The following is a 15,671-nucleotide window of genomic DNA, read 5'->3' as shown; positions in this document are numbered from 1 at the left end:
TGGACTTTCTTCTGTCTCCATTCTATTGACCTCCTGTGACATTTGATTCTATGATCAACTGACTCAGGAAATTTTCCTTCTTTGGTTACTGTGACAGCTCTCCTATCCAAATGGTCTGGGTACTCCTTTTTGATTTTTGTCATGTGCTTTGGATTTTCTGCCAGTTCTCTCTCAAACTTTTAAATTCTAGCTCCACCTCCTCTTTCCCCCAAAAGGCTATTCCTTAACTCGCCATCTATGATTATGATTCCCAAACCTATAACTTTTAAGTCTCACCAACATCCTAAAATCCATTCATTTAGGAATGTATATATGCTCATAAAATGTATGAAGTTAAAACATACATATAGTTATAATTGTCCATATACATGTCTGTAGATACATCAGATCACATGTAACAGCCTAATGTAACCAGAGCTAAGGGTGTTGTGTTTAAGAGTATTAGCAACATTTGAATAAACTATACAATAGGGATATGGCTTAACCAGTATCCTCGCATTTGTCATCCTATAATACATGACTGCCATTATGAATGCTATTTTCAGTGTTCTTCATCTTTCTATATGCTGAGGTTATGATCAAATATTATTAACATTTGGGACAATAATTATCTGATGTCAACATGCTGTGGATAATTAAGAACTGTGTGCATTAAAGTTACGCTAATTGTTTTTCACGGATCTTCTCGAGTCCTTGTGTCTTAAAATAAGGCAAGCAACCACAGGACTGCATGCACATCTCTGCCCCGTGCTTCGTCACAGAACATATATCATCCATTCTGCCTTCTCCCTGATTATTTTGTTAAGTTGCAGCAATTATCTCTCCCTTTGTGACTGACTCCTTTGTAAATGGAGTACAGGAAATTTGGATAATTTTTCCTGGGTTTTTACCTCTTAATCCTTGTTTCTTGCTTACAATAGCATAAAGGGAACCAGAGTCATAAAACAGTTTGAATTGAAACAAGTAGCAATCAGGTTTTTGCAGTAGTAACTGACAGATGTGAAAAGCAAGATCTTGATAGTGTTCTCTCCTTTACCCTATAACTTAGACCGGCTGGTTAAAACTGTTAATGATTCTCTTGGATCAATGTCTCTTCCTTGTAGCTCTAATTTACTGCATTGGTTGATTAGTACAGATGTTTTTGTGGATGGTTCTGCATCATTCCACCAGGTTGCTTGTCTGAATCAAATTTGCTTCAATTCATCACCAGTGAAGCAAGGAATAAAATAATCAACATTTACTCTCTCTTAACACTGGTACTGAAAACAGAACTAAATGCTTGTCAATTTAAAAACTGTCTCCTACCTGTCTCAAAGCTATGCCCCTCAGCTCATCCATGGCTTAAAATGATGTGTACAGTCGGGTGTAGCACAGTGTAGGAGATGGGACTGGGTGGAACCTATTTATGTACTTCAAATCCGTTTTTTTTTTTTAATCGAGGTATAATTGACATACAACATTACATTAGTTTCACTGAATGTTTATCATCAATGTCATCATCATCATCACCACTACCAATTCACATTATATATACTCGTCTATACATGAATAATGTATGAAATTACCATCCACTGACTTTTCATTCTCCGAAATGCAGCTTATTGATTTCTTGCTCTTAACTGAAGTTTTTCTGAAACTGTGCCTGTCTTCATAATGCTATTCCTTTGGGACAATGGTTATGACAGTTTTCTCTATAAGAACTAAGCAAACAACTCACAGATCAAAACCTTTTTGTATTGTGCAACACCACCAAGTAAATCAGGTAACCAGTTTTGGTCAACTAAGGATCAACCAAAAATCACTTCTTGATTCAATTCATATTGAAAATCTTTCACAAACGTGTTAGTTTGTATTCTTAGCAGAGTAATCTTACTGTACTACATATATTTTGCTGTTTTATTATTTATGATTATGTAATACCTCCAGAAAAAGAGAATGGATTCAATATATATTGACCCAGGACTGTAACCTGAAAAAATTTTGCATGTTTTACATCAGTCCATACTGTTAACTTGTTTTTTGTATCTTTTTCTCCCTAAAAGTAAAGAGCAGGTGGTCTGGTTAGTCACATTTCAGTTAAAACAGATTTTCTATATCTCACTTGAACAAACTTCTTGACTTTAAAAGTAAAGTAGCTATTTCTTTATAAATAATATTCTAGTGGCTATATTTTCAATTATCTATAATCTCTACAAACTGACAGTAGCAAAATGAAGGATCTCCTATTAAGAACAATGCATATATAATAAGAATTACTTTACATAATTCCATCATTATGGACTGTTCCAGGATAATGATCCTAATGGGTAGTCATATTTTTTGAAGAGTCTCTTTAGAGGAAGCTTAAATTTAACAAGTTACAAATTTAAATATCCAAAACATAGAGTTATAAAATTTTTTTCACTAGAAAATCCTGAAACTGCAGTCACTTCTTAATCATGTAGAAATTGCTAGTTTAAAATTGCCAAGAATATGACAAACTTGCTCAAGCTTGAATATTCAGGAACAAAACTCATAACTTATTTTGTATTGAATGTTCTGCTACCATCAGTGTAGCACCTTCTACAATTTATGAGATAATGAATTGGCTCTGGTTTAAAAAACAGAGTGTTTTTAATGTCAAAAGCAAAATATTACTATTGGTGTTTTTGGCACTTACTAATGCATTGCACTAAATAAATTTAGTACTTTTTGATGGGGCAAAATCACAGAAATGCATAAAATGCCTACAACTCCCACTCCTTGACCTATTCACAAAAACGTGTTCATGCCTTAGCTGTCTTCATGCATATGGAAAATAAATACTTCCCTTCAAAATAATAGGATGGAACTAAACTATCTCAGGGATGAGTATTTGTATTATTCTACTCAGGCTTCTATAATAAGATACCATAGGTTTGGTATTTAAAAAAAAAAACAAATTAGTTTTCTCACAGTTCTGGAAGCTGAAAGTCCCAGATCAAGGTCCAGTAGGGTTCAGGTTCTGATGAGGCCTCTCTTTGTGGCTTATAGATAGCCACCTTCTGGCTACGCACTCACTGACCTCTCCTCACTGCATGTGCATGGAGAGAGAGCCAGTTCTCTGGTGTCTTTTACTGTAAGGACACTAATCCTGTAGGATCAGGGCCCCAAACTTATGACCTCATTTAACTACCTCATTTTAGTCCCTATCTTCAAATATAGTCACACTGAGGTTAAAGCTTCAACATAAAAATTTGGGGAAAGACACAGTTCAGTCCACAGCAGTATTATAACTGAGTTATTGCACAAATCAACTCTTTCTTCCCACTTAAATATCATTACCCACAAAACAGCAATTTTGAGATCAAAGAGTTTGAGAAAAGATTAAGATATATTGAAATGAAAACACAAGAGACTCTTAAAACATACTAGATTTCTTTCAAACGTTAACAGAGTCTTTCCATTCAATAGTATGCATATCAGCTTGTCACCCTGACAACATAAGCATAGATAGTTCACTACAAATATTTATCAAATCAGAAAAGGGTGGATATGACAACTTACAAAGATACTGAGACTGGAGAACAAGAAGGAGGGATGAAGATGAAGGTGTAGGGTGAGAACATGGGTGCTTACAGGCATTTCCTTACATATATTTTAATCAAGAAAAATCATAGAACAGCGATGCGCTATAGTCTTAAGCAGTTACAAAACTACACAAAGGAAAAAACTATTAAAATAAGCTATAAAAATCTGGTGTCATGTGCTTAAAATAGTAGTCCAAAAAGAAAAAAATTAAATTGACCTTCTGCAGGTTTTCAAAATATGAAGAATTATAAAAGTTTTCAAAATTAAATGTGACTTGTATCTTAATATTTCATAATAGGATTATTTGAAGCTTTTTTTCTAAATCTCTACTTAAATACCAAGTTATGGATAAAAACTCAGTTTAAGATCTTAAGTATATCTATAGCTTTAAGAACAAATCACAACATTTTTATACTTCAAATCATTATCTTATATATTCATTGCATAATTTAAATAAAATTATAATGCATTTGAATTTAACTAATCCTTTATGTATTAATCTTGATAATCTTAGAAAGTCTCTTTACGTGACAATAAGCAATGAATTTAATTCAACAAGTTTACTAAGCATGTACCCTGGGCCCAATATGTTACAGAGGCTAGAGAATAAGACCAAAGATGCCACTGTTTCTTTACACTGTGAATTCTAACAGGGAAGACAAACATTTCACACATAATATGTGAAAAATATTATAAGAAAATGCATGAGTTACTTACTGTAAGATCAGATCACAAAAAGACATAATTTTCTCCCAAATTTTCATTTTGAATTTGGGATGTGAAGGTACTGTGTAGGCATATGGGTCTTTACACGTAAAGTGATCAGCACATACTAAATAGTCAACAAGTAGTCACTAATACTTGTTATCAGTACTTATATCACATGGTTGCATTTCCTATAATGAAAATTTTATTAAAATAGTATCCAAAAAAATCTTTTATATATATTTTTTAATTACTGATCACTGAAGAAAAACTGTAAATGGATCTACATGTATATTTTTAAATTAGTGGTGTCACAAAAATATTTTATAAAGAATTAAATTTCAGTAACATAGTCTAAAGCTCCTACTTGCAAAGCAAAGCATAAAATTTCTAAAATGTCATGCCCTCTGGTATAAATTAGCATGACTGAATTCTGCTATGCCATTCAGATACATCGGATTTATAAAATAACTAGAAACAGAAATGCATTTTTGAATGGTTTACCGTTAAAGGAATCACATTCAGTTGATTTTTCTGCTGCAGACTGCGTAAGTGTGTGTACATATGTATGCATGTTTTAATAACATTGACACTATTTCCACACATTTTTTGTCATTGTTGGGTTTTTTTTGCATTTATATCTTGTTTCACCTTATGGTAATAGCTGCTTTTAATATTACTCAATAAATGCTCTCAAACAAGAAAATATTATTTTAACATTATATTCCCTTAAAAATTAAGAAATCTCAAAATATATAAACTCAAATGGAATTAATTGGTTTTTCTTAAAGGACACATCATTTGATGGCCGACTATTTAAAATCATTGAAAAGAGATGATCTGAGTTAATTTATGAGAAAAATCATCACAGTTGAGTCACATTAATAAATGTGAGTGAAGATATTTCAGACAAATACAGGAAATGACTTTTGGTATTGTCTCTTTTTTTGTAGAATTTTACTTATGTATAATGTTATATCATATAACTCTATGGCTATATTTCATTTGGAACATTATGTAAACATCATAAATCTAAGTAAAGGGAATACTGAAAGCCAATCTTAATTTTGACAGAGAAATAAGATTTGAAATATGATTTCAAATATGATTTGAAAACATAAGGGAAATTAGTCCATTAAGATATGAAGGGATGTTTCTGAAGTTTCTTAAAGAAGGGTAATAAAATCATAGCCAGGAGGCAAATACTATAGTTACCAATGCTCCCTCTCAGAGATTATATGTGTTATTAATATCCTCGGGAAACAAAACTTCTTAGGAGGTCCCCTTTTCATTGAAGAGTAATTTATGACCAGACCATTAAATCAATCTGCAAATTCCCATGTAAAGGACTGTAGACCTAAATTCTTTAAGATAGCAGTCCATGAGAAGATTACAGAGCATAATAATTCTGAGGTAAGGGGTATACTTGATCACAATAATTTGGGTTGCCACTTTATAATTTACCGTATGACACTGGTAAGTTTAAGCTTCAACCTTTTACCTGTAAATGGTATTAATACTTTGTTTTACCAACTTTATAAATTTACTTCAAATTTTAATGATATAATATGTATATAAGTGCTATATAAACCATCCACCCATATACAACAAAATTGATGATGAGAAAAAGAAAATAGTTCTTTTTGAGAGAGATTCTATATGATATCTTTGTAGAGAAATTAAGAAATTTTGCCTCAAAATGGCAACTTGGCTGATACTTTCTCATATTTTCAGAAAATGTTTTCTATATATCTGTTTTCCAGAGGAATCAAGGCTAAGCTGGAGAATTTTTTTTTAAAACAAACTGCTATATGGAATACATCAAATGTTCTGTGGAAGATACACAAAAGTTTAAGATGTAAACCAGGGTCAGTTATGTAACTCTTCTGTTCAAAAACATCCAGTTCCCACTATCTCCTCCCTCCATTAGAAAGTTCTTCTTTCCTAAAAGTAAACTTTCCCATTAGTTCTTCCCACAAATCTTTATTCATCCAGTTGCTACCACTTATTCTCTAAACACACTCTGAACTTTGCCCCTTGTATCCTTTGGCATGATTTAACTCTATGTAATGGATGTTATGATGGACGGTCCCCATTACCCTTGGTGAAGGAATGAAGAACATATTTGCTAGCTGCTGAGATAGCTGCGCAAAAGCAAACCTCAGTTCCCTGCTGCCCTTTAGAATTTCCTTGTCTGAAAAATGACACCTTCCTAGAGGAGCCTGCTAGAGGAGTCTGCAGCCAGTGTCTGTACGACAAAGAGGTAAAAAAGCCTGCCACTATCTCTTCAACTTGGGACAATCTGAAGGTCCCTTATGGGTGGAGAGCTTGTCATGGAGCTGGCAGAGAATCCCAATGAGACTGCATTATGGCTCAATTTCCCTTCTGCTCAGTCCTGCTCCTTTCCTTTCTCTTCAGATGGTGCTGATGCCAAGTACATGCCCTAACACAACTCCTGCAAGGAATCTGCATCAAAGTGTCTGCTTTCTGGGGAGCCCAATTTGGAAAATCATATCCTCTTTCAAGAGGTTCCAGTTTTCATCCTTAATTCCTTCCCAGTGCTTTCTACAGCATTGTAAGTCACGGATCCCATCAAAAATGATAGTATCTGTACACATATTACTCAGCTATCAATAATTTGCAGTCAACCCTGCACTGTGCAATGTATAGTTTGTACTGTGTTATGATCGTCCATTTAATTATGGACATAAGATGGGCTCTTAGAGGTCTTCTGTCCCAGACCTCTCCGTTATTTAGGAGGACTACATGAGTCCACAGACATTAAGTGACTCAACTTGACACACTTTCCGTGTACCTGGTACATTTAAAAAGTACCAAAACTGTATTGTGTTCAATCACTTATAACCCTTATCATTACTTCTATTATTATCATTGTTGTAGTACAATAACACACTTACGAAAACAAAAACACTTTGTTTTTATTCTAACAAGTATAACAGGTATTAAGCTAAAAGCTCAGTTTTTTTTTTTTCACAATATGAGGAGTCAAGTAACATGATCCTATTTCAGGAGAAAATTCAAGTTAAAGAGGTGAAATAATTTGTCTAACACAAAGCTATCATGTCATCAAATATCAAATCCTATGCCTTTTCCATTCACGTCTGAGTGTTTTCACTCCCGTAAAATCATTTAACTTTTCTTGTGTGTGACTAGTTTCCTTACTGGAATTAATTACACGACATTAGGAACAGAGAAAGAACTGTGTTAGATGGTAAAGACAAAAACATAACATGATCACTGACCTGAAGAATAATGACTAAGTCTTTTAAGTCTGTTTGTGGGAAAGATCACATATTATAATTTTATATTATGTTTTCTAAAAAAGTTAAAAATTATCTAGTTGTCTAAATGATCCCACAGTGAATGAAGGTATTACAGACAGAGACAGTAATTTTAGGGTGACCCGTTTTTACTAACTTTTCTGCAGCCCATTTTGGTGTGTTAATGCACTTGATCTGTGGAAGGAATGCAGTGGCAATGATTATGTTTTCATGGGACAGGTCCGCCTGAGGGCCTAGAATATGACTTACTTGTCCTCCTTCTGGCAAAACCATATCCATTCTAAAGTTCTAGATTGATTGGCATCTTTTCTGTGAGGACTTCCCTTTTTTCCACAGATGGAATGAATCATTCCTTCTTTGGGGTTCTGTATTTTGTTCCTAATTTTGTTCTATAGCATGCATCACATTATATTCAAGTGTCCTATCATTAGTTGTATAAATTAATATATATCTGCTATAGTAACAGCTCCTCATAAGGATAGGACCATTCTTTGCCTTCCTATCTTCAGCATCTTGCACAGTGCTTAACATATACTACTCAGTACAGTTGGCTGGGTTAATGTTTTGAAAAGTAGAATTTAAATAGTTACCTCTTCAGAACACTTGTGTAATTACCCGGAGCCTTCCACTGTAAGGAAGAATGAGGACTATAATGCCATAAATCAAATGCATGTGCTTTTACCTAAGTTTGATCTGTGTGACTTCACCCTTAATAGGTCAATATCATTCCTAACAAAACAGAAACAAAAAGAATACATTCCAGCCAGCTTGTGTAGGTCATATGTTCCCGATAAGTAAGTACGAAAACTATATAAATATGAATATCACGTATTAGGCTTCTCTATAAACATCTCATCTTAAAGCTAATTATTGGTTTAAATAAGAACCTCAGTCTTAAGATAACTTGTGACTAGATAAAAAAAAAATTAATTTCTCCCTCCTGCAATGTTATAACACATAATTGTCTCGATTATACACCCCACCCTGGACACGTGGCAATAGGTAAAGATTTTAGTGTGCTTTGCCTTGACAGGTTCATAGTTACATAAAAAGAGGATTAATCAGCATTCATTACGCTACTCACTGCAATAACATTTTTATGACAATAAAAAGTTTTTAAGTTTTCTCCAGTATCTCATTTAACAGGATAATGCAGGAAGATAGATACCGTCTTATCTCCATCTTACTCATGTAGAACTTTTGCGGTCCACCCAACAGCACATACCTCATAAGTGGCAACAGGGGGTGGGGTACAGGTCCTTAAACACCAATAACCCTACTGCTACCCTGAGGAAAGGACAAGGGGGTCTTCAATGTACTTCCATTTCCACAAACACTGGTATGGGGGGTCCTGAGCTCCAGACTCCAAACTTAATAGAAAAGGAACTACAAAGTACACACTACCTTTCAAACACTGCCTGATGATTTTCCATCCTTACTCTCTCTTCTTGCCCAGACACCTGCAGATTCTTTTTGTACTAGGCATCAGTGGATTGCTGATGAGCGATAACTGTTAACTGACCAGAGATCCTTAAATTCATTATTGAAGGGACTGCAGCATAAACTAGGTGGGAGGTGATGCTGTTTGATTAACACAGAATGAGAATTTTAAGGATCTTGGCAGGTTTCCACAGATAGTCATAAACATGGACAGTTTCAAATCATTCCCCCCTTAGAAAAAGCAAAAATATTGACGATGGGGTGGGGGGAATGGGTACAAATTTAACTGAACAATAGTCACTAACATATTCTAAATTTCCTCTGTTAAAAAATAAATTAAAACTTTAAAAATTACCACAGCTTGCTGCCTTATTAATGCTTTTCTTTTTGAAAGCAGAAAAGGCTGAGTGTAAATTCATGGGTTTTTAGTATTTGAGATGTAGTTGGGACCAGGCAATTGTGAATTAATATTTTAATATAAAAGTACAAACCTAGTTTGCTTTTTAACTTTATTGTATTTATTCTTTTAAAAATATTAATAGCTTTACTGAGGTATCATTTTCATACCATAAAATTTACTCATTTTAAGCACACAATTCAATAATTTTTGGTATATTTACATAGTTGTGTAATCATAGCAATCTAATTTTTGTACATTTAAATTACCTCCCCCCCAAAACCAAACAAACCTGGTTTGCTCTTAACCGGAAGAGAATCAAGGGGACAAAGCCATTTTACGTAACTACTATAAGATAGTTGATTCAGGAACTTATGGAATATCTATGACCTACTTAGGCTGTGTAGTATTAACCTGAACAATTAAACAATGGACATTTAAAGATCATGGAAACAGATCCCCAAAGTGGCCTACCTGGCAAACCCTATTTGTGGTATTAGTTCAGTATCTTTAGGTTGTATTAAAAAATAAATAAAAATATCCCTTCTTTTACTTATTATCAGCAAGAATAAAGCAGTTATTCTAGCTCAGCAGACCTAAGAGTTTTTATTAATGGCTCCAAAGATAGCTCTAGTGTCATAATCATGACCTAAAATGTTTCAAACCCACTCACTGTAACGTTACGCTGACAAATTTCAATATAAAGCAAAACAAGTAAAAACACCTACTAACAACAGCATTATAAAAGAATGGCAAATGGTGTAAGGCTAAATCAAATGAATCAATCCAAATATCAGTTATGAGTTGCTTCTTTTGTCCAGTTTTTGAAGATCTAAACGTCTCTATGTGGTTTTACCTCCAGACTTCAGCTTTTACGTAAGAAATCTGATTTGCAATAGCCTTTTAAACAAACATCAAAATAAAACCTTTGGAACAGGAACCCACTAATCTGTTCAAAATGGTAAGCATGATACTATATGCATAGGCTTCATTGTGCAGATATAATTTAAATAGGTAACATTTTATTAAAATTGGCATAGATATGAAGAATAGATTAGTCTATGTCCAGGAATGTGGGATAATATTGACTGTTGACAGCTAGCCAAAGATCAAGAAGACCTTCTTATAAGCTTATTATGATGCTCACACAACTCAGTACTCCAGTGCAGGTTCCAATTTTATTAATGACGATGACATAGCACTTGGCTACTCTGACTACATAGCATCATCCTTCAGCAGCAAGAACTTTCAAAAGTTTGAAAAAGCCCTCAATTTCTGGAACTTCCCCCAATAATAATATTTCTCTAAAGGTTTAGAAAGTCTCCAATGTTTGAAGCTTCCTTCCCAATTTATATTTTCCAAAACCTACTTACCACAGCAAAGAATGACCAAGCAGGGCATCTTAAATGCCAATAAGAAAATAAGCGAAAACTGCTTTTAGGCTACGCTACCAGTTCATAATCATCATGATTATTATATTTTTAAATTCATTTATTTTGAAAGCCTCATGAGATCTCTCAAGTACTTATTCCAATACTATAGACATCAATATGATCATAAATCTAGTGAGGAATGTAAAATTCCCTCATGCAAATTTTAAGGCAGACGTGCCATCTATTACAAATACAACATTTTATGTGGTAAAAAACTGGTTAACACCATGTGAGACACTGAAGCCAACTCCTTCATTCCTAATTATCCTGTAGATTTTAATCATAAGCACGTAGCACAGAAAAAGGTAAATAAAAAATGCAAGAACTATCCTACATCTTATTTTGTCCAATACTTTCCTTCTCCTCTCCTAGATCTTAATAGAGTTGGTCCTCTTAGAGCAGTCTTAATTGGCTTACAATTTATCCCCTTTTCTTTCTCCTGCCAGATCTCTGGAGATGTTAATGAGTCTAGTAATGGTTTAACAGGCAACAGAAGAAATAGCAAAGAAAAGCTAAAGGTGTGAATAATCAACAAGCCGGAATAATCAAGTTCTGTAGAGCCAAGTTAACGAGACATTTAAGTGAGAGACCTCACTTATGTAGTCACATTTTTCACTTAGTCAAGACAAACACAAAAACATACCTGCTTGACCTGTGGTGACACTGACAGCCGCAAAGAGCCTCTGGGATCGACTTAAGTCAGAAACTCCATTTACAGCTTCAACTTCAAAAGTATAATTAGCGTGGGCCAGCAGGTCCATGACAGTGACGTAGTTATCCTCTAATCCAGTCTGCTGGGGCATGTAGCCAATGCTACTCCCACAGGGAACGCATTCGCCCTGCTCCCAGCTGCACCGCTTACACAGTATTCTGTAGGTCACATCGTTTCTTCCCCCATTGTCTGCAGGTGGACTCCATTCCAAGCTCACTGTGGTTTGGTTGATATTGAAAATGAGGTTCTGTGGGGCAGACGGAGGCCCTTTGGAAATCAAAAATAAGCAAATAAACAAAAATAGACAAAAAACAAACAAAAATGAACTAAAGGATCCACATGGGGCATCAAGCTAGTGGCTCAATCACCATACAGAAACTACCTGAAATGCTCTCTTGCTCATAAACGTTTCATTACCTTTCCTAGAGAAACTGAATAAAAGCCTTCTTGAATTCACTTGGCAAGAGGCCTTATTTATTTTCTATTTAATATGTCAAAATGAAAACAGGATAACAACTGTCTTTGTCCTTTTGCCATGGTCTTTAGCTATTTTTCTTCCAAGCTATTAAAAAAGAACAGTTAATGCACCTAAAAAAACAGTTGTGCAGTTGTTTAAAAATACTTTGCCTTTTAACCGTATAACAGAGAATACATCCATTCATTCTTAATCTGCTCAAGAATGATTTATAGTAATGTCTGGAATTGGCTTTGGATTTGAGTCTCTCAAACATTCATTAATTGAAGCACCAAGATATAAGATTTGCCCTATTTAGTGATGGAAAATTTTAATTCAGAAACCATTACTTTTTAATAACATTTCACAGCCATGCAAGTCTCAAATAACTTTTACATTTTATTATTCCTATTGAATACATGTGTAAAATATGATTAAAATGCATTTTGATCTGACAGACATGAAAATTACACTGATGATGATGTAAGATGTATCTCTTTTATATTATTGTTTAGCCTCATCGGTTTGTGGAATGTACTCATAAATTTCATGCCTATCTCAATGATGTCACAATACTACAAACAAATGGAAGGGATTTGGAAGTCCTTATTTTACAATTATGAACTTACTTGTGCACGCCACATACGGTGGGTCAGATGGAGCCCTGTAATACCCATCATCACAGTCACACCTTGAGGAGCCTTCTTTATCAGAAAAACTGTGGGTTGGACAACGAGAGCACTGAAGATCTTGAGAGGAGGATTTGTAGAACCCACGGCCACAGGCTGGGAATGCAGAACAAAGTGAAAATAGAAACATGAGAACAAACAGACCTTCTTTAAATTTTAGTAATATTTAGCAAAGAATAAAATGTGAACTTTGGTTTCCAAATTTGCTATCACCAGACTCAATAGAAACCTAGATTCCAATAAGAAATTTCTAACATATTCTTTTTATATCTGTTGTCATGTTTCCTGGGAACTAATTATAAACCATAAGTCTCTAATTATATGAAAAAAGAAGGGAAAAACATGCCCTTTATGGTAAAATTCTGTTTAGTGTATATCAATAACCCAATTTTATAATACTGTATTTTAAAACAAAATAATAAAAACCAAATGATACAGCAAATTTGCACCTGTAGTTGGCATGAGTCCAAAGTCTAGCACCCAAAACTAAACACAAGCATAATTTATTTAGATAAAGTCTCAGGAGAGTTAATTCAGGGGAACTTTGATTTCAGTAATAATTAACTTTCTTGTTGATTTGCATTAACACACTTCAAAGTTATGTTTTCTTAATCTAGTATAGCTATAAATTAAGTTTTTATGTGTGAATTTGGTTCATAGTGAAAAATATTAAACTAATTTTATTACCTGACTAGAAATAATAGTGATGTAAAAACTGTTATCTGAAAATGATAGAAATGTATTCCCCCTCACACCCTGCAATTTTCAGAAAACTTCAAGATATAATTTCAACCAATTTAAGCTCCAAGGCAGGCTGCTTTCCACTAAGCGAACCTCCTTGTTACTAAAAATAATGAAATCCTATGAATAGAAGAAACCTATTCTGCCAGAAATAAGGAGAAAGCCATCAACTACAAACAGGTGGTAACTGTTTCTCCTCTGCTGGGAGAGGTTAAGATAGTCACACTAACCCAGCAACTGCTCTCAGCAATGAGTAGACATCTCTATCACCTTCCAGTGAAGTTGCCCTAACTCACTTAGAGACTACTTGTTATTAAATCAAGTAACCTGGAACTATTTACTATCCCCAGACATTTTACATATTTATCTTCAACTAAAATTTAGCAAGTTCAATTTTCATTATCTCAACAATTTTAAAATTAATTGATGGTACTATACATTGAATCTATGAAATAGATTCAATTTACCCTCCATCTTTATTAAATGAATATCTATTTAAGTTTTAGTGACCTCCAAATTTAATAGAAATTAATAAATCATATCTATAAAGAAAAATAAGTGAATATTTAACATAAATTCAATTATAACTTTTAATGTATTAGATTCAAGTTTGTTTAATGTTCTCAACTTGAGCATTATTCAGGAGCGTAAGCACATTTTCACTCTTGGGTGGGAAAAACAATCCTGTCTTATTAAGATAGTATATTCTCCAGAAAAGAGTCAAGTCATTCTGTGCTTTTGTTCACATGCTGAATATTTAACACATAATCTGGTACAACTGAGAACTCCAAATTATCTTTTAAGCTTCAAGAATATAAGGGTGTTTTATATGAACAAGACAGGTATTTTAGATAAGTTAGAAACTTAAAGATAGGTCATATTGTGATAGATAAGTTATAGATTTGTGAACAGAACTACTATCATCTCTTTGTAAATTATGATCCACTGCTGCCCTCAGAAGCCAGTCTGCCTTTAGTTGGCCTCCTCAATTCATACAAGAGGGAAGCACTCACAAACATATTAGGCAACGAAGCTTAATGCATCTTCACATGTTCTTGTAGCAATTACTACAAATCTAAGACACAGAGAGAAAAACGACCTCGATTTTGAAATAATGTGAAACAAAATAACACTTTAAAATGTTTCTAAAGATACAATCTTGCCACATAAAAGAATGGTTAACTAGTAGGATAAAGGATTTAGCATGGATTTCTCAGGCTGGAAATTCCTTTCTTTAAGTATGCACTGTATCTTGCCCCATGTATCATCTGTAATTCAGTAATCAGATAGAACATCCGTAACACAGAGAAGGCAATGTTTTACTCACAACCTGCAGCTTGATAACATTAAGGCCCAGAGAATTAACAAAGAAAAAGAGAGAGAGAGAGACAGAGAGAAGAGGTGTATGCTGAGAGTCTTTGATGATATTATGTGTATTTACTCACTTTTTACAGGGAGAGGAGTTGGAGAGCAAGGAAATGGGGGAGGAATGGCAACACGATTTATCATCCACTAGGTAAGGCTTCCAGAACTGTAGGCAGCAAACTACCTAGTGGAATCTCTCGCAATTCTCACCCTCCTATTGCAAATAAAGGCTTCTAACCAAAGGCTTACTTCCACTTTTACCACAAATAAGTAGGTCCATTTCTTGCTCCACTTACATGATTTGTAGAATGTATAACAGTACCTAACGTAGAGAAATTTAAAACCCTTATCATTCAACTTTCAAATTTCATTAAATTCTGTTACCATTTTAGCAGATGGGAAAGCAGATTTGAAGCAAAATTAACCTGAGTTCTTCAAATAATTCTGTTTGTCTAGGCTAAAACTGGATTTAGAACACAGGACTGCTGAGACTCAACCATATGCTCTTGCACCAGCCTTGACTGCTGAATGAGCCAACGTCTGGCATCTGTTCAATGGGTCTCAAAGCTTTAGCAACCCCCAAAATGAATTTTCAATGGGCCCCTGTTGCCTTTTATTATACCCTTTGACTAATTTAAAGCTATTACTTTAACTTAGAAAACGGTGAAATGATATCCTAGTACACCTTACAGAAGAGATATGAAATAGATCTCCTCAATTTCACCATGAATTTTGGCATTGTAGATGCCTGCAAAATGATGGAGTACATGTATGGCCGTCATTAAATGATGAGAGAAGCAATCTCAAAAAAATGTGGTCATAAAAGTCTTAACATTTTTTCTTTGAAGTACTATTCTGTTTCAGTTCAGTTAATATTGAAAATA

At 34.2% G+C, this 15,671-nt stretch overlaps 1 protein-coding gene across 7 annotated transcripts in view; it reads right to left on the bottom strand.

Annotated features, from left to right (window-relative positions):
- EPHA7 (EPH receptor A7) overlaps positions 1-15,671 on the bottom strand; it is a 163,646-nt gene that overhangs the window by 92,020 nt on the left and 55,955 nt on the right. For all 7 annotated transcript variants that reach the window (XM_065888517.1, XM_065888512.1, XM_065888513.1 and 4 more), the window contains exons 4-5: positions 12,622-12,777; positions 11,470-11,805 (exon numbers count right to left, since the gene is read on the bottom strand). In XM_065888517.1, coding sequence (XP_065744589.1) covers positions 11,470-11,805; positions 12,622-12,777 — 492 coding nt within the window. The remainder of the gene's footprint in view (positions 1-11,469; positions 11,806-12,621; positions 12,778-15,671) is intronic.

The sequence above is a fragment of the Phocoena phocoena genome, chromosome 12, assembly GCF_963924675.1.
Source record: "Phocoena phocoena chromosome 12, mPhoPho1.1, whole genome shotgun sequence".
Taxonomy (NCBI): Eukaryota; Metazoa; Chordata; class Mammalia; order Artiodactyla; family Phocoenidae; genus Phocoena; species Phocoena phocoena.
The sequence above is the reverse complement of the archived record's forward strand: the minus strand, read 5'-3'. Positions and strand labels throughout refer to the sequence as shown.